The following is a 19868-nucleotide window of genomic DNA, read 5'->3' as shown; positions in this document are numbered from 1 at the left end:
CAATTAGACAAACAAATTCTCACTTCCAATCCCAATACTTTTATCCAATCAGCACACACACAGACCTTTGCACCATGACAACAAACTCTAGCATGCCATCTCTTTTCCTAATGAATGCTAACTCCTTCAACTGACTTATAATACTCCACACATATTTCAAATAAAAATACATAATAGAACATTTTCATGATCAATATCTTTCATGCCATGTGTATGCATTCTTTGGCACTCCCGCTTGCACAGAGATGCTCCACATGCTTCTAATCTATGAATGACAACATCGCACAATGCTAACTCAAAGACACTACAACTTTGACTTCCTTCTTTTCATGACTTCTCTATTTCTCATAGTAGTCTCTTGATTTGTTCGTCTCTTTCTTCTTGTAGAAGATAACTTCAAATGCTGTTGCCTGTTGGGCTACGTTGACACAACACTCTTCGCCAATTCTAACTCATTGACCTCTCCACAATCTTGAGGATCATCTCCCTTTAGCTTTGATATCACTTGAAAGAGGTGGATAGAGTGGATCAAAGACAAACATGAATGCAATGATAAACATTCAAATCAATAAGTAAAAGACAAAGACATCAAGCTGTGCTACAACACTTAATACATAAATAAAATCTATTACAAATCCTTAGAAATCTCTAGAATGCTACAACATTCCATCCACTCATGATCCACAATGAGAAATATGAGAAACCCAAAATGGGCTCTGCTGATTACATGCCCAGCTTATTCTAAGCAAATGCATATTAAATGTTATCTTGACCATGCATAGAGTAGTTAGCTATTACAATTAATGTTGGACGGTGCTTGGACGGCTAAGGATGGCTTTGGATGGCTATATGTGGAAAATTTGTCGTCTGTTTCTCTGCGGCTGTGGACGACTGTTTGTCTGCTGTGCAATTACTTTGGACGGTGCTGAAGTGTGGACTGGACAGTGGACAATCAACCAACCCCAAGGCTGCCGACAGTTGATAGAAATTAATTCCTCGAACATAAATCACCTCGCTTGACACAGAAGAGAAAACTAGCGTGTCTGACGAAGTCGGGTCTGCCTACTATGAACAATCTTTGAAATTGTGCGCCCAACGAAGTCGGTTCATTACGGAGCCCATGTGGAATCATTCTAGTTAAATTCATAAACATAAAACCATCTACCTATGTACTACTTACTTTATATCATGTTTATAAAAATACAAACGCTATGTTTATTGAAACGATGATGAGGTATATGGTTCTAGCGATTATAACCATGATTATTGTAGTACATAACTGCACTCCACTAGCATGGATGGTGGAGATGTGCTTTTGCTGGGGGATTCCCTCAGTGCAAATCAAACCATATTGTCAAAGAATGACATGTTTGCATTCGGATTTTTCAGTCTGAGAGGAACGAGTAATTGGTACATTGGCATCTGGTACGCACAAATCTCTGAGAAAATTATTGTTTGGGTGGATAACAGAGACAATCCTGTCACTAAGTGAGCAGTTTAACCGAACCATTGACTAATAGTGGTTAGGCCCTCCTAACCAATATCATGAGACTAATGCAGTGGTTGCAAGCTATTGGATAAGAGTTGCTAGCCCACTCCTAGCCCCTATTAGTCAATGGTTCGAGTGTGGTTAAGCCTGGCCGTCACTAGGATGCCCAGCGTTCTCCAATTTTGGAGCGAGGATCATCTCAGGATGTTTGATGGAAAGGGTCTCTCAGTTTGGTCAACCAGTAATGGTCTGAAAGGATCCCATGCAGTATTTATGGAATATGGTAATTTGATTATACTGCGACGTGGCGGCCAAATCAAGTCTGAGATCGTTTGGTAGAGTTTCGCTCATCCGGGAGATACATGGTTGTCTGGCATGAAATTATGGAAAGGAATGAAGCTGACTTCGAGAAAGAGCTCTTCTGTTCGTGCAACTGGGCTCTTCTCTTTTGGAATGGACACCTCTCCGGAAAAGACGCAGATGGAGATGGTGTACAACAGCAGCGTTCCATATTGGTCTACTGGGGAGTGGATAAGGAATTATTTTACCATCATTCACGATTTGGATGGTGACAAGACGATCCAAATGTTCTGCGTGAGGATCTCTGGTTCGAGCATATACTTCAACTACAGGTTAGAAGAGAACGTGGTGGGGTGGATCGTGTTAGGAGATAATGGCAGATTAGAGGCTCTTCTCCTTGATGCAGCCCAACAATACATGAAACTCGATGTGGTCAACGCACTGCATTATCTGCGGGGCATTTGGACTCTGTTTTCCCAATGAAGTGTGCGGTCGTATTGAGGGCTTTTCCGACTCCAACAACGAGTCTAATTTCTGGCGGTCAACCGGCTGCATATGGCGAACACCTCTTTACTGCTCTTCCACGGAGGGCAGCACTGATGAATTTTTGAGGAAAAGAACAAATATTTATCCTACAAAGAAGCCGTGTTATACAGCAAAGAGCAAACACAGCAAGGCTGCCGCGTAGCTTGTCTCGGCAATTGCTCCTACACAGCCTTTGCTTTCTCTAATTCTCTAAGGTCGGAGAATTGCTCGGAATGCGTGATTCATCTGACAACCCATCGATCTTCATCAAGCTGGCTGCATCTGAGTTACGCGGCCACTCGACGTCAGAGGGAAGCAGGAAAGCCCCTGCTCGTGGTATTTTAGTTGCCGGGAGTGTCAGTGGTGTAGCTGTTGTTTTAGCTACTTTCCCGTTGCTCGGATTTCTTCTACGGATATTGTCGAGCACAACCGAAGAGAGACATTAAGGAAGACGCCGTGCCAACTTCACTCAAAGCATTCTCTTACAAAGAGCTGTGAAATGCAACCAAAAATTTCAAGCATAAGCTCCGTAGCGGAGCATTCAGCTCTGTGTTCAAAGGAACTCTGCCAGACAATAAGCTTGTTGCGGTTAAGAGATTGGAGGGTTCTGCGCAAGGAAAAAAGCAATTCCGTGCAGAAGTAAGCACCATCTGGGAGAATACAGCATGTGAATTCGGTTCGGCTCTAGAGATTCTGCGTAGAAGGATCTCAAAGGCTACTTGTGTATGCCTACATGCCCAACGGCTCCCTGAATTCTTTCTTATTCTGTAAAGATGAAGAAGCAGGCTAGAAGGTGTTGGTCTGGAAGACCCGGTTTCGGATCGCACTGGGCATAGCACGAGGATTAGTTAATCTGCACGAGGAATGCAGGGATCGCATCGTTCACTATGACATTAAACCTGACAACATTCTCTGGGACGGTGATTTTAGCCCAAAGATAGCTGATTTTGGGTTAGCAAAGCTGGTGGGTAGAGATTTCAGCAGCGTATTGACGACCACAAGAGGAACTCGAGGGTACTTCGCTCCCGAGTGGATATCCGGCGTTCCTATTACTCCCAAAGCCGATGTATTCAGTTTTGGCATGACGTTGCTGGAAATTATATCTAGACTAAGAAACCTTGAGGATATTGTTGAGGTGGGAAGAGCCGCTGTGGTGGGCGTGCTATGCAACGAAGAGGATGAGAATAGAAGGCCGAGCATGGGGGAAGTAGTGAAGATATTGGAAGGGACGATGGAGGTTCCTGCGCTGCAAAATCCAAGGGTTAGTGTTGAAGGCAAAGAGAGATAAATACACAGAGATAATAACTGATTTTATTGTCTTACTGCCTTGCACAAATGCATTGCATAAGGCCTCTATTTATAGAGAGTATGAGAACTCTCTACACACAACACATTTTACACATGTTACACTATATTAAATATAATATTACATATATTAAAAACATGGGCGGCTAGGATGGCAGAGTGTCTACTATGCAATTTATTATGGACGGTGGATGGATGGCTGAGTTGTGGGCTGGATGGTGGGCTGGTTGTCTGCTATTAATGGAAGAAATTAATACCACAAACACTCCCCCTTAATTTTTGTTATTAACAAATTTTGCATTAGTAATACCCAATTTCTCTCGCAGATATTCAAAGTTATTCTTTGACGATGCCTTAGTGAAGATATCTGCCAATTGATCTTCAGATTTGCAGAACTCAAGATAGATTTCTCTATTGTTGACCAATTCTCTGATGAAGTGATACCTTGTATCAATATGTTTGCTTCTCTTATGAAATACATGATTTTTAGATAATGCTATTGTTGATTTGTTATCACAAAGAATTAGTGTTCGTTCCTCCTGATGATGGTGAAGATCGAGCAAAATTCGACGAATCCATACTGCTTGACGTGTTGTGGAAGTGGCAGCTACATATTCTGCTTCAGCTGATGAGATTGTCACTATAGACTGCTTCTTTGATGCTCATGACACAGATCCTGATCCAAAGTGAAATATATATCCAGAAGTGCTCTTCCTATCATCAACGCTACCTACAAAATCACTGTTAGTATAACCAATCAAACCAAAATTGTTAGCTTTGGAATATAGGATTCCATATCCCATTGTTCCTGCAATATATCTCAATATCCTTTTTCCAACTTGCCAATGAGAATTTTGTGGTAATTCCATGAACCTTGAGATCAAACTGACACTATACATGATGTCTGGCCATGTAGCTGTCATATACATGAAACTTCCAACAAGTCTTTTAAACATAGTTGGATCAACATTTGAGCCCTTTTCTTCCTTGCTAAGTTTTGTTCCTGTTGCAATTGGAGTTGAAACTGGATTGCAATTCATCATTTTAAATCTCTTTAAAACATCCTTTATATACTTGGATTGACAAATGAAGATACCTTTGTCACATTGAATAACTTCAATACCTAAGAAATATCTCATCAACCCCAAATCTGTCATTTCAAATTCTTTCATCATTTCTGACTTGAACATGTCTACTGATAGATTTCCAGTGAATATCAAGTCATCAACATACAAGCATACAATCAAAATCTAACCTTCCTTATTAGTCTTAACATATAATGTGGGCTCATTGTTACTTCTATTGAATTGATTACTTATCATGTATGAATCAATCCTCTTATACCAAGCCCTGGGAGCTTGTTTCAAACCATAAAGTGCCTTGTTTAGTTTATATACCTTGTTTCCATGCCCACTAACCTCATAACTAGGTGGTTGTTTAACATATACCTCTTCATCAAGAAAACCATTCAAAGAAGCTGATTTTACATCCATTTGATACACTTTCCAATCATTTTGTGCTGCTATTGCTAAAATAGATCAAACTATGTCAAGTCTAGCAACTGGAACAAATGTTTCATTATAATCAACTCCATATTGTTGTGAAAAACCTTTAGCAACTAGTCTTGCCTTATGCTTAACAATTTCACCTTTTTCATCAAATTTAGTTTTGTAAACCTATTTGACTCCTATACATTCTTTTCATTTAGGTAAATCCATTAATTTCCATGTGTTATTTCTTTCAATAGAGTCAATTTCTTCATCCATTGCCTTGATCCATTTATCTTCTTTAATTGCTTCATCAAAATGCAATGGATCACAAGAAAATAAAGAAAAAGTTGAGTAAATATCTACATTCTCTTCTTCTTGATCATATATTTCTTTTAAGCTTTTTGTCTTCTTACCTTTGTAACTTGGTGTTGAGAATGTAGAATCAAATTTATTGGTTACATTTGAACTTGGAGGTGAGGCTCCTTGCACAAAGTTCCTTGGTGGAGTATTGAGTGTTGATGGAGTCCCTTGTTCCTTTAATTCATCATCACCTTGTAATATTGGTGCTCCTCTTGTGACTTGTTTGTTATCATTTTCATGCCATGAATCTTCTTCAAATTTAACATCCCTGCTAATGATCAATTTCTTTGAAACAAGATTATACAATCTATAAGCCTTTGATTCTTCACTATAACCAATAAAGATGCATTTTTCACTTTTATCATCAAATTTCTTTCTCAATTCATATGGCACTAATGAATAAGCAACACATCCAAAAATTCTAAAATGGGATACTATATGTTTCTTACCATTCCATGCTTCTTGTGGAATTGTGTTCTTAACACTCTTTGTAGGACTCCTGTTCAAAATGTATACATCACATGCTACTGCTTCTGCCCAAAACTCATTGGATAAATTTTTGGCCTTCAACATACTCCTTGCCATTTCCATTATGGTTCTATTCTTCCTTTTTGCTACACCATTTTGTTGTGGTGTGTACCTTATGGTAAACTGCTTCTTAATTCCATGAAATCTGCAAATTTCTAAAAAATTGTTAGAATTGAATTCACCACCTCTATCAGAATGCAATACCTTGATGTAGTGACCACTTTGTTTTTCAACCAAGGTTTTAAAATCCTTGAACTTTTCAAAACCTTCACTTTTTTGTTTAGGAAAGTATATCCAAGTCTTCCTACTAAAATCATCAATAAATGTTAGAAAATATATACTTCCTCCTAATGATGGAGTTTGCATAGGTCCACATATATCAGTGTGAACTAATTCCAATGGTGATCTTGCTCTATATGAACCTCCTACTGGGAAGCTTTCTCTATGTTGTTTTGCCAAAATACAACTTTCACATGAACTTGGTGGTTTCAATATTTGAGTCAATCCTTTCACCATATTCTTCTTTTGTAATAAGCTTAAAGCATCAAAATGAAGATGACCATACCTCAAATGCCATAGCCACGACTGATCTGAGTATACTGTCTTGAAACTAACTTCTTTTCGTCCTTGAATGCAATGAATCTGGAGGGGGAACATTCGATTTTGTGTCATGTTGACCCTTGCAATTAACCTGCAACTAGGATTTCTATCCAAGATTGTGCAAACATCATTATCAAAAGAAACTTTGTAACCCTTTTGTACTAGTTGACCAACACTCATGAGATTGTGTTTTAATCCAGGCACAAAATACACATCAGGAATATATCTTTTTCCTCCATTTTTTGTCAAGACATTTATAACACCTTTTCCCATTTCAGAGACTTTACTATCATTTCCTAGCTTTACTTCAGATTTTACAGAATCATCCAAGCTAGCAAACAAATATTTATTTCCAGTCATATGGTTACTACATCCACTATCTAGGAACCATATATCACTAGAGCTTTCTTGAGCAACATTACAAGTTATAAATAAACTTCTTGAATTGTTATTAGATACATTTGAGTAATTAGCACCATTCTTTTCAATATCCTCTTGTTTCTTTCTACATTCACTTGCAATATGACCAAATCTCTTACAATAATGACATTGAATTCGAGATTTATCAAACCTTGATGATGGGTGTTGGAATGAACTTCTACCATGGCCTCTATTCGAACTCTGAATGGATTGATTTGTTCTCTCTTCTTGATTTGGACTTCCATGTCCATCTATGCTTCTACCTCTTCCTCTTCCTCTGTAGTTTGATCTTCCTCTTCCTCTGCCAAAAGATACTTGCGATCTAAATGCATTCTCCAAAGAAGAATTGTTATTTCTATTCATTCTTGATTCATGAGATAAAAGTGAGCCCATCAATTCATCAATAGATAGTATTGTCAAATCTTTAGATTCTTCAATGGCAACAACAATGGCATCAAATTTTTTAGGCAAACAATGAAGTATCTTTTCAACAACTTTTTGATTTGTCAAATCATCACCATATGATCTAATTTGATTAACCACATTCATTAATTGATTTAGAAATTGATCAACTGAGTCTAAATCCTTCATACACAAATTTTCAAAATCATGCCTTAAAGTTTGCAATTTAGCAATCTTAAATTTTGATGTCCCTTGATATTCTGTTTCTAAAATATCCCATGGAATTTTAGACATTTTAGTAGCACAAACCTTAGGAAAAATTGATTCATCTAAAGATTGTTGAATTAGAAACAATGCTTTAGCATCCTTTTCCTGTTATCTTGTAATTTATCCTTTTCATCTTGTGTTAATGTAGACTCATCTTGTGGTTCAATAAAACCCTTTTCAATAAGATCCCATTTGCCTTGAGAACAAATTAGTGTCTTCATTTTTATAGCCCAAAATTCATAATTTTTAATAAAAATTATTGGAATTTGTGGTTGAGCTATACTACTTCCTAAAGCCATATTAATACACACAGTTACAACTACACCTTACAATTTTAAACTTTTATTTACAAAGAAAATCCACCAAACAAGTCTAAGCCAATGACATATAGCTTAAACAAACAACAGTATAATGCTTATTTTCCCTTTTTAACAATTTTTTTATCATTACACTTCACTCCAAGAAATCAGCTCATACCTTCTTCAAACATTAAACTGGGATCTTTTCTTCTCTCAATCTTGGCAGCCACTAGTCTCCAACTTTAGAAGCTAATAATGATATGCAATCAAGAAAACATTAGAAGTTCCATTCACTGATACAACAGTTATACATATCAACACATAATTCCTCCTGGGCCTAGCTCTTCATGCTCTGATACCAATTTGAAGGCAAAGAGAGACAAATATGTAGAGATAATAACTGATTTTATTGCCTTACTACCTTGCACAAATGCATTACATAATGCCTCTATTTATAGAGGCTATGAGAACTCTCTACACACAACACATTTTACACATGTTACACTACATTAAATATAATATTAATTATATTAAAAACATGGGTGGCTAGGATGACGAAGTGTTTGCTATGCAATTTATTATGGACGGTGGATGGATGGCTGAGTTGTGGGCTGGACAATGGGCTAGTTGTCTGCTATTAATGGCAGAAATTAATACCACCAACAAGTGTAGAGGTTGAGGTATATCAGGTGGAGGACGAAGAAGATAGCGATAGTAGCTTCCACTTCATGTCAGCAAGCCCAACAATAGAGTTGCCAAAGGGTTTCAATTGGTGTTTCTTTAATAATAACCAATATTAGAAAAAACTATGGTCTAGGGTGTTGTTGTCATGTATTAGTGGTAAAGCGTATTAAACATATAGAAATGAGTACACTAGAAAAAAATTAAAAATAGGTAAAGGGTATTAAACAAAGATTTTTGTTGAACTGCTATGGTTAAGGATTGTAGATTAATAAGGACAATAGAGTATATGTTGTGATATTGCTATTTGGATTTATGTATGTAGTTTGTAGTCAAATTCATTGATACATATTTCATGAGTAGCAATTCTTATGAATCCATTTCTTATTATGTCATTTCTTAAAATTTTAAATTTTAGAAATGTTATCGTTGGTTTTTCAAATTTTAATGAGTATTAGACATTGATGTTTTTATTAGGGCTGCCAAGACTATTTTGGTTGAGAATATACTTGTTTATAATTTTTTTTTTTTTATAATATTATATTTATGAAGTTTTCTATTTCTAGTAGTTTAGTTTAAATTTTCTTTTTAGCTTAGATTTATGATTGTTGGCTTTTTATATAGATGTGTTATCTATGGACAATAATTTAGAAAAATGAAATCTCTTTACAAATTTTTCCATAAGATTTACTACACGAATGATTAACATATTTTTCATATTTATTCTTTTATATTTATTAGTTAATAAAGAAAATGAATGAAATATATATTTAAAGGGAATCAAATTATTGTCAAAGTATAACAATGATCACAAGGTACACCAATTACATATATATATGACCCATTCAAGTACAAATATTATCAAGAGTAATCTTAAACATTGTTAAAGAAATATACAAACAAGACCTCTGTGGAGCTAGAATCCTGCCTTGATGATAAGACAAATAAATATAAGGATTACTTTAATAAATAGTGTGCAAAATCTTTAATGATTAGTTGAGTAAGTAGTGGTGAATAGTAGGCTTTTGGTTCATTTTATATCTCCCTTATTCAATAATGCATGGGCTTGTTAACATTATCCATTTCTACATTTTTAATTTAGAAATAAATAAATTTTGTATTTATTAGTTGGTAGTTAAATATAGGTAATTGAGAATGATGGCCTTGTTGATTCAGGAGTGGTCTCCTTGAGTCTATGAGGGAAAGATTATATAAATTATATAATCTCCTTTTTTTTGGTCACCACTAGAGTCCTAAATATATACTATAGAAATGTGTGTGTGTGTGTGTGTGTGTGTGTGTGTGTGTGTGTGTGTGTGTGTGTGTGTGTGTGTGTGTGTGTTATTTAAAGCTTTTGAAGGTTTCAAGTTAAGCCCCAATGGAGAAGGGAAAAACAATTCATAAATTAGACTACTGAATTTTAAATGTTTGTAGTTTTTATAATCATACTCAAATGAATGGAATTAAGTGGATCTACAATTTTGATATAAGACATGATGGAAGCTTTGGTCAAAATTTGAAACAAATGATATTCAAGAAAGTGTTTTTTTTCATCTTCAAATGCAACATGTCTCATTTAATTTTTCTTGGAACTACAATTTATGTATTTTATAATTTTATAATGTTTATTATTCCATAACAATTGTTGCACCACACTAGCTTGAGGGTGTTATGTATATTAAATCTTTGTTTTTCTATGTAGATGTTCATAATTTAGCAAAGCAAGAGAAATTGAATAATAAGTTTCTAGATATTTTTATCATTGTTCATTCTCCATCTTTTTTCCATAAGCTAGCACCAAAAAGCTATTGATTGTTTTTATTTTCTATTTACTACTCAGATTTTTTTAGAGACTATTAAGACATTTAGTATAAAGATTGATAATTTTTGAATAATTTTTAAAATAAAAAATCAATTTTTAAAGATTGAAGTGTATTAAAATATTCCAAACATAATTAACTAGGTAAATTTTTCAAATAAGATAAGAGCATCCTATAGAGCCTCTAAATTATAGAAATATAAGAGATGTTTTTTCCATGAAACTAACACTTGCTAAAAAAAAAATTATTATGAAAAAAATGTTGAAAAAATAAAAAATTAAGGTGTCAATTAAAAAAATAATCAAATACATATAATTTTTAATGATCTACAAATATTCATAACCTTTAATAATGAAAAAAATCATAACTAAAACAAATATAAAACAAATTATAGATTATAAGAATTTGGTATCATTGAAAGATGACAGATGTTGGTTATGGTATTGGTATTTGTTTTACTATTTCAAACTAAATAATATTTAACCACCAATAATACCTATATTATTATCATTTTCTATTTTCAGTTTGAGTAATGCGACATACAACCCACACTACTTCTGAAGTTATTTTCTATTTGATATAGAAGCATGAACACTTAATCAAACACTCACAAGCTAACTATGCAAGGTATTTAAAAGAAAAAATAGAAATTATTTGTGCACTTGAATTCATACACTTTGCAGAACACTAACATAGTAGGAACTATGGCATTGAATCTCACCTATATGAAACTAAAGAGGTTAACGAAACACATAAATTACTGTTGTAGAATGTACAAATGAAATATGTGGTGCATAGCAATTTTACTTTTGGACACAACGAATCCTATTCATTCAACATGTTAATACTTTGTATAGATTTGAATAATATAGTAAAGCTTCACATTTAATTTTAAATGAACTAATACAAAAATGTACTTCAACTAGAAAGGACATTGGAAGGGCATCCGTTGGCAATTCCTAAAGGTTTTGAGAATTAAATTTGATGATGAGTTAAATATTTGAGAAGGAAACTTGACAATGGTCATTCAATTTTAATAGTAAGTTTCATTTAGAAATTTCTAGACAACTTTATAACTAAGAACCAAGTTGAAAAGTAAAAATCAACACGTATCATAAAATTTTATATGCCCATTTTATTGACATCTTCGATTAGGATAGTACAACTATTTATCCTTTAATTTTTATGATAATTTTCACATTAGAATTTAATGGATAACCCACCTAAACTAGTTTTTAACTCATTTGGAACTCAATTTGCATAGGGCCAAAAATCTTAGAACTCTTATTAAGATCCGCACAAGGTTCTGTAAATGAAAAAAAATCCAAGAAGTGGAGTTTTCCTATACAATACAAATTTATATCTGACTTTTTCATGACCTCAAAGACAAACCTAACAGAATTATGCACAACCCCATTAGACCTCTCCAAACAACACTTTGAATTATAATAAAAATTTAATTCTACCATAAGAAAATCCCAGTAATCAGTTTGAGAAAAAAGGAAAAATATGAAATAAATTGAATAGAATTGAATTGAAAAAAAATTAGAATTGATAATTTTGAATTATTTTTGAATCATGTCCATAGATGAATTGCAGCTCTAAACAACAAACATCATGTTAGGAAAACCTCACCTTCTTCCTATGCCATCTTGCCTAGTAATACTACCTATAATGAGATAAAAGTGAACGGACAAAACTTTCTATACATTACATTTATTATTGAATACACTTGGCTCCTATATGTAGATGGAATGCATGCAAAAGGCCACATCAAATAATGTGCAGAGGGCTCTCCATCACTTGCTACCACCTATCCTATTGTCATGATTTCTGACCTCAATTTTGTGGGAATTATTTTAATTAAAAATTAAAAAGATCACTACAAAAATATATCTCAACTGATGAAAATTTTAAAAATTTAGAAGGAGAAATTAATTTTATTATACACAAATCTTACAACCATAATATATAACAAAGATTTTACTGGTTTCATAGAAATCTAGATATGAACTATTTCTAAAAAGAAACTTGAAAGCTATAGTCTCTACCTATGAATAGGCGGGACTAATAATAGCAAAAATCTAACATATTGTATGCTACTACCATGTCGATCTTACTAGAAAAACCTAACATATTTTATTGTACTACTTTTTCTAAGACACGTGACATCATTATTAGCTAATCCCCTTCATAGGATTTATTTTCTACATGTTTCTACAATTACTAAATGATGACATTGAATTGATCTTTTAAAAAATTAGATATAAACAAGCATTAGTTGGGTGGAAGTTTAAGCTAATGGAGCTAATAAGGCTTATAATTTTTGTTAAATTTTTATTTATTTTTAATTCTAGTATGTAAAATATTAATAATTTAAAAGGGATACAAGTTAGTGACTTTTTGAAAATATAATATAAATCAAAAGTCTCTTTTAAATAATAATTTTTCATATTTTAAAAATATTTCTCAATAAGCTATTTCGTATACTTTATAGTATTTTAAATGAATACTATTTGATGAAAATACATAATAAGAATTAGAAATGAAATAGTTTTAATTTAAACATACATATTAATATTGGTTTTAAGGAAGAACATACTTTTTTTCTTTTTTGGTAAATGACTTAAGTCTTTTATTCTATTAACAAATATAAAATATTATAAGTTTTTCCCCTCCATTTAATGTTAGAACAAAAGAAAAAGAATTGAGGTAAGAAAAACCTATGGTAAAGCTCACAACAAGATTGTCTAGCTTTTGAGAAATTTTATTAAATCCATTGATAATATTATGGGATATATTGAGGGTTTAAATCATCATTAGAATAAAATTTTACATGTAAATGCTAAGGTGTTCCTACATGTTCATGTAGGAAATTTACACCAATTATCCATACATAATCTAGATAATATTTATAAATTCAAAATGGACAAATAGAAATTTCAGTTTATCTTCTACATATTTCTAGAAGGTATGTTTCTCTTTAGAACATGACTTCTTCATTGTTCTCATTGTCAATCTTTGAATTCCTAATAATATCATCCCAATGAGACAAAATTCCTTCCCCTTTATGTGCTTTCCTAAGTCTGTTGTTTATGGTTTCCACAATATTGACTTCTATTTTATTTTAAAGAGATTGTCTCTCCATTTTTTTAATTTTTATTTTATCAATAAAAGTCAAAAGCCTTAATTTTATTTATTAATATAAGTTTTTTACATATCCACCATTCAAACAGGCATTGGTAGGAAAGAACAGGGAAGCAAACCTCCAGTCTTGCTTTGGACAATGTCCTTTATTTTACATGTATCTTAGGGGCATAACCTAGCAATTACATCATGCTTTAATCCTTCTTAGGATATTGATCCTTTTACAATTATCAATTTAAACCATTTATCATACAATTTACAAATATGGTAGTTTCCAAGGGATTTCATGAGCCGCTATTATAAAAGGGCGAGTACCAAGAAGATTATCTTTGACAATTGCTGCTTAACTTGCTTTTTACGTATTTGCTTCAGCACAAAACCAAACAAGAGATACTTCCAAAGAGAGGGAATTAGTATTGTTAGTACTCAATATAATGTTTTGATTAATTCCTCGTGATAATATCACAATCATTCAATTTTGGGACATTTTATATATATATATATTTTTATGAATTAATTAATCATCCAAGTTTTAGATTGAGATCCATTAGATGTTACTGGATCAGAGAAAGAGGTACCAATTTATATTGGAAATTTGTAATTACTTCACATCCTATATTTAGCAAAACATCCGTTTATCTATGTTGACACTCATATATACATGCTTACTCATACTAACATATATATATCAATGCCCCACATATAATTACATATGTTCCTCTTTCATAGACTGCAAAGTTATTACCAAGTCCTTACCATTTTTTTATACATTGACAACCATATCAAGTAATGACTAAGTACTGAGAGAAGGGCTAGATAGTAATAACAAATAAAGACAAGGAAGGGCTAGTATAAGCTGAGAGTGAATTTTCATAGACATAGCATTATTTTCCGCATAGAAACCTTCCTGCAATTACTGATAGCATGAAAGTAAAATAGGGAGTGAAAAAAAACTTATGCAGGAAACAAGATGATTAGCAACTTGGTCATAATATGTCTCATTGGTTCAGATAAAGACATAATATTAGAGTCAATTAATCATACTGTGTTATATTTATCCCATAAGATAGTTTTTCAATAATATGGAGCAGAGAAAGTTGCCACAAAAGAGAATTGACCAGCTCCTGCATATACTATTAACCTGTACAGATTTATCCATATTCATATATTTAAACCCTATTTCCATCAGCCTTTGTTCTACAGAGTTTCAAAGAGCCATTACTTATGGAAAACCTACTACATTTAATCAAAATTTGCTCTTATCTAACCTATTATGAGCGATTCAAATTGCGAAAGCAAACAAAATTACTATGTTTCTACAGTTTTCTCTGTGAACACCATGATAACTTCTAAAATATCCATTGGATCCTCTGAGTAGAAGTTGGGGGGAAACACATACGCTATTTTGGATTTACTGGATTTTTCCAAATTGGGAGTGCAAAAGGAGAGTGAAGGAAGATTATCAAAATCTGAACCCGGTTCTATGTAAGCTCTGGTGGATGTGAGATAATTAAGAAGCCATTCCTGGCTATTATCTTCAAGGATTCCTCTCCATTGCAAGAGAAAGTGGATGCTTGCCTCCATGTTTTCCCACTCCTTGTTGAAGGTGGGAGGGTCACAGATAAGAATAATAGGGCGAGTGGGGTGTAAAGTGGTATCAAGAATTTCTAGGGGTAGGGCCATGTAAAGTTGAAGGAGAGGAATGCGATTTTTGTTATCGATACTCATTATTGCCTCTTCTAACCGTATTAGCCATACAGGATTGAAAATATTGTAAGAGAGAAAAATAGTATCCCATTTATCAATTTTGGCCCTTATCATGCAGCCTATGAATGATCCTATAATATCACTATTTGTTCTCCATGTATATTCATACCTGAAAATGCCTTCTCCAATTGCCATATTAATTGCAACTCTTGTCATGTCATCAATTGGATCAAGGATTCGAGTCTATCATTTCAGTGTTATATTCCCCCTGAAAGCCATAGTTCGGTTTTCATTTGCATGATACAAGATGATGCATGCTTCCATTCTTTCGGTTGAGGTGAGGTGGAAAAAATAGGGGATGAAGATTCAGCTAAGTATAGAGGGCCAATGGTTCTAGAGAATTTGAGGAGCTTCTAGAAGTTCTAGAAGGTTCCATTCAAGCTTCCTAAGAATTTGAATGCCTAGTTTTTCTCTATTTGTTAATAAGTTCCAAATGTTCAATGTTATTCGAAGGGTTAGAATCAAATAACCTTATACAAATCTTTATTCTTGAATTTATTTGTTATGAATACAATACGCCATCCCTTCCATTTAAAGTTATTATTTTAGTAGGTAAGGACTAATCTATGGTTTAAGTGTTTTAACGTAAGGGGTGTGAGGATCTATGTACTTCAGACCATATTTATATTTTCATATAGCCTACTATACATAAATATAATTTAATTTATCTATCTATAATTACCTTATATGAATCTATGCTTATATGTCCTGAAGTACATGGAACTTGAGTATTTCTATTAGGGTTCTTAAAAATATTAATTTGTTAGTTTATTGCTTGATTAAGTAAATAGATGTCATTGACATTCGCTCCTTCATTAGCCATCTTATCAGCCTCACAATTTCCTTCATGATAGATATGTTGAATAATAACTTCTTCTATTTTGTCTAATTTTTTATTTACTTCTTCTAATTTAGAGTTGATTTTCCAATTCGGAGTAGATCTTTTCCTTAGGGCATTTAGGATGATTTGTGAATCTCCTTCAATTATTAATTTTTTAATTTTATGTTTGTTACAGTATGAAAGTCCTTCGTTTACTACTTCTAACTCTGCCAAGTTATTGGTTGTAATACCTATGGGTTTTTCTTTTTTGATAAGCCATTGTCCCAGGTCATCTCTTAGGATAAAACCTATTCCAGATACCCCTAGGTTTCACAGGAGGCTCCGTCAAAGTTAAGTTTTTTACACCCTTGAGGGGGTAGTTCCCATTTGCATTCTTTACGTGCTAAGGTATTCTTAGAATTGTAATATAATGAAGGATTAATTAACTGAGGCCAATGTTTTTTAATTTCTACATCCCAAGTTGTTAAAGTGCCTTCCTGTTTAGGAGTAATTCTGAGGTAATTATTTAAGACTTCAGTTATGGCTATTTCCATTTTATTGACTAATTGAGATATTGACATTTCAGTGTTATTGAATATTCTTCTATTTCTCTCTTTCCATAATTCTCAAGTTACAATTGCAGGAGTGACATTCCAAATTTTATCATAAATGTTTATCTCTCTGCTTTTAGGCCATCCATTGATATGATGCTTCCAAGTCTTGGGAAGGGGTGATGTCCAGCTGAGTTTTGTCTTGATCCTATGCCAGCATTCATTGGAGAAGTTGCATTGGTAAAGTATATGATTAACTGTTTCATTGTTGTTGTTGCATAGAGAGCATCTAGAGGGACCTTGGAATCCCATTTTAATTATTCTATCAGCAGTGAGAATACAGTTTTGGAAAGCCACCCACAGGAAGATTCCTGCTTTGGGCAAAATGGCAGGATCCCAATAGAGATTCATAGGGATATTGATTTCCTCCCATCTTTGAGAGTTGAGGATTGCATTGTATCCTTCTTTAACTTTATATGTTTTGTCATTAGATAGAGCCCATCTTAAGTTGTTTTCTCTATTAGTAAGATGGATTTTTCGGTCTTGGAGGATACCTTCTAGATTGGATTGGTCAATTAAAGATATGTTAGTGTTGGATAGGGGTTTCCATTTCCACAGAGTATCCTCATTTGATGGATCATGATCCACATAGTCTCTTACTTTTGTCCACCATCTCTCTTTGAGGTGGTTTACAGTTTGATTGGAAATGTTATACGTTTCAAGATGAGGAAGCCCATTCTAGGAATCTTCCCAAAAGAGGGCTTTATTACCATTTCCAATGTCCCAAGTTGCATGTTTTGAAATGATATGACGACATTTTGTCAGAAAATTCCAAAAAAATGATCCTTGGGGAGGGTTTTTAATTCTAAATAAGGAGGTTGGATCATTAGGATTTAGGTATTTATTGTATAGGATTTTGGACCATTTACTATCCTTGTCCTGAAACATGCGCCATGCCAATTTAGCCCCTAATGCTTCATTTTTCCATTCTAGGTTTTTTATACATAATCCTCCCATCTTCTTTGGTCAACATATATTTTCCCATTTAATTAAGGCTACTTTCTTTTTATTTTTAGTCTCGTTCCAAAAGAAGTTTCTAAGTTTGGCTTCAATTTTTTTGTTGGTATTTATAGGGATTTGTAGACATGATAACTGATATATTGGAAGTGCTAATAGGACTGCTTTAATTTTGGTAGTTTTGTCAACTTTTGTTAACCATCTCCCATTCTAGCTATCTGTGTGTTTGTTAATTTTGGAGAGGACATCTTTCCAACCAAGATTTTGTTTTTGTTCATCTCCTATGTATATCCCTAGGTAGTCACATGGAAATTTTCCTTTTTTATACCCTAGTAAATTGCATATTTGATCTTCCTGATAATTTCCTGTGTTCAGAAAGAAAATTTCCATTTCTGCATTAATTTTTTGTCCTGATGCTTTGGTGTGATTATCTATGATGGTTTTGTAATTTCTTGCTTCATTGATAGTGCTAAGACCAACCATAATAATATCATCTGCAAATTGCTCATGAGTTGTGTTTTCAACATTTTCTATTATCGGAATGCCTTGAATTTTGGATTGGATTTGAGCTTGTTTGATTGTTTTACCCAAGGTTTCAGCCATTATTATAAAAAGAAAGGGTGAAATTGGGTCACCCTGTCGTATGCCTCTTGAAGCATTGAAGAAACCTTCAGGGGTTCCATTGATGAGTATTGAAAATTTTGGGGTAGCTATACATTGGTAGATGAGGTTTATCCATCTTTTTGAGAATCCAAATTTCTCCATAGTCTTACATAAGAATTGCTAGTCTACTTTATCATATGCTTTTTGAATATCTAGTTTGAGGAACATGCATGTTTCTTTGTTTGTCTTTGTTGAGTGAATTGTTTCTTGTATCATAGATATTCCATCAATTATGGATTTTCCAAGCATAAAGCCAGTTTGTTCTTCTGATATAATTTTAGATAAAAGAGTCTTGAGCCGGGTGGCAAGGGCTTTTGATAGGATTTTGTATATAGTATTACAAAGAGCTATAGGTCTGTAGTCCCCAAGGGTTTCAGTATTACTATTTTTCTGTATTAGTTCCAAGAAAGTATGATTAATTTCTTTGAGTATGTGTCCCCCATTTCTAGTAGCTTCTATGGTAGGCCATAGCTCTTCCCAATAATATCCCAACATTTTTTATAAAAGAAGGCTTGGAATCCATCCGGGCTGTGGGATTTATTCGAGTTCATGCTAAAGAGGGTTGTCCTAATTTCATCCAAAGTGAATGGTTTATTTAAGAATTTGTTGTCATCATCTGAGATAAATTTGGGGATATTACTGAGCATTTCCTGCTGGGTAGTAATGTGAGATGTTTCGTAATTATTGAGACAATCTTGAAAATACTTGATTATTTCCTCAGAGATCTTAGGAGGTTTCGAGGTTAGGTTTCCTTCAAAGTTTTTTATATGAATTATGAGTCTAAGATTACGGTTATGGTGAGTACTATTATGAAAGTATTTTGTATTTCTGTCGCCTTCTTCTAGCCATTTTTCTCTTGATTTCTGGCACCAGAAGATTTCTTCTTTTGCTAATATTTCTTCTTGTTTAATCATCAATTCTTTTTCTTTTATGTATTTGTTATTATCCATGCCTTCCCTAATTACTTCATTATTGAGGTTTTTTAGTTCTTCTTCTATTTCAAGTTTTGTTAAGAAAATATTTTTGAAGTGCTCTTTATTCCATTTTTTAATTTTATTTTTTAGGTTTTTCATTTTTGTTATCAAGCAGGACATTTTTTATCCTTGCGGCTTATCTGTTTTCCACCATTTCTTAATTTGAATCATAAATGTTGGATCTAGGAACCACATTTTTTCACATTTAAAGGCATTTCTTATTGGTTTGTTGGGTTCTAAGATATTAAGAGTAATAGGAAAATGATCAAATCCTGATATTGGGAGAATTTCTACCATAATATCCATGCCAAAGCTGCTTAAATCTCCTATAACTAGGAATATGTCTAATCTCTCTGCAATGTAATTGAAATCTTTTCTTCTGTTATTCCATGTGAATATTCCATTTTTTGTTGGTATATCTATCAGCATATTTTTTTTTCCCA

At 33.4% G+C, this 19868-nt stretch overlaps 2 protein-coding genes across 2 annotated transcripts; both read left to right on the top strand.

Annotated features, from left to right (window-relative positions):
* Positions 1–1294: 1294 nt before the first annotated feature.
* On the top strand, positions 1295–1828 carry LOC149536519 (G-type lectin S-receptor-like serine/threonine-protein kinase At1g61440). The gene is made up of 2 exons (XM_089806304.1): positions 1295–1425; positions 1651–1828. The coding sequence occupies exons 1-2, from the start codon at positions 1295–1297 to the stop codon at positions 1826–1828; spliced, it is 309 nt and encodes a 102-aa protein (XP_089662430.1).
* Positions 1829–2547: 719 nt separating this feature from the next.
* Positions 2548–4265, top strand: LOC149536518 (G-type lectin S-receptor-like serine/threonine-protein kinase At2g19130). The gene is made up of 4 exons (XM_089806303.1): positions 2548–2732; positions 2848–3037; positions 3123–3575; positions 4110–4265. The coding sequence occupies exons 1-4, from the start codon at positions 2548–2550 to the stop codon at positions 4263–4265; spliced, it is 984 nt and encodes a 327-aa protein (XP_089662429.1).
* The last annotated feature ends 15603 nt before the right edge of the window (positions 4266–19868 follow it).

The sequence above is a fragment of the Cupressus sempervirens genome, chromosome 10 (genome assembly GCF_028749045.1).
Source record: "Cupressus sempervirens isolate cs-2001-9-10 chromosome 10, ASM2874904v1, whole genome shotgun sequence".
Lineage (NCBI taxonomy): Eukaryota > Viridiplantae > Streptophyta > Pinopsida > Cupressales > Cupressaceae > Cupressus > Cupressus sempervirens.
Note: the sequence above shows the minus strand (reverse complement) of the source record. Positions and strands in the feature narration are given on the sequence as shown.

Coding starts and splice junctions, on each gene's coding strand:
- LOC149536519 (XM_089806304.1), top strand. CDS start 1,295: ATGGATGGTGGAGATGTGCTTTTGCTGGGGGATTCCCTCAGTGCAAAT. Junction 1,426..1,650: donor AATTGGTACATTGGCATCTG/GTACGCACAAAT, acceptor GGCCGTCACTAG/GATGCCCAGCGTTCTCCAAT.
- LOC149536518 (XM_089806303.1), top strand. CDS start 2,548: ATGCGTGATTCATCTGACAACCCATCGATCTTCATCAAGCTGGCTGCA. Junction 3,038..3,122: donor GGATCTCAAAGGCTACTTGT/GTATGCCTACAT, acceptor TTGGTCTGGAAG/ACCCGGTTTCGGATCGCACT. Junction 3,576..4,109: donor CTGCGCTGCAAAATCCAAGG/GTTAGTGTTGAA, acceptor CATGATTTTTAG/ATAATGCTATTGTTGATTTG.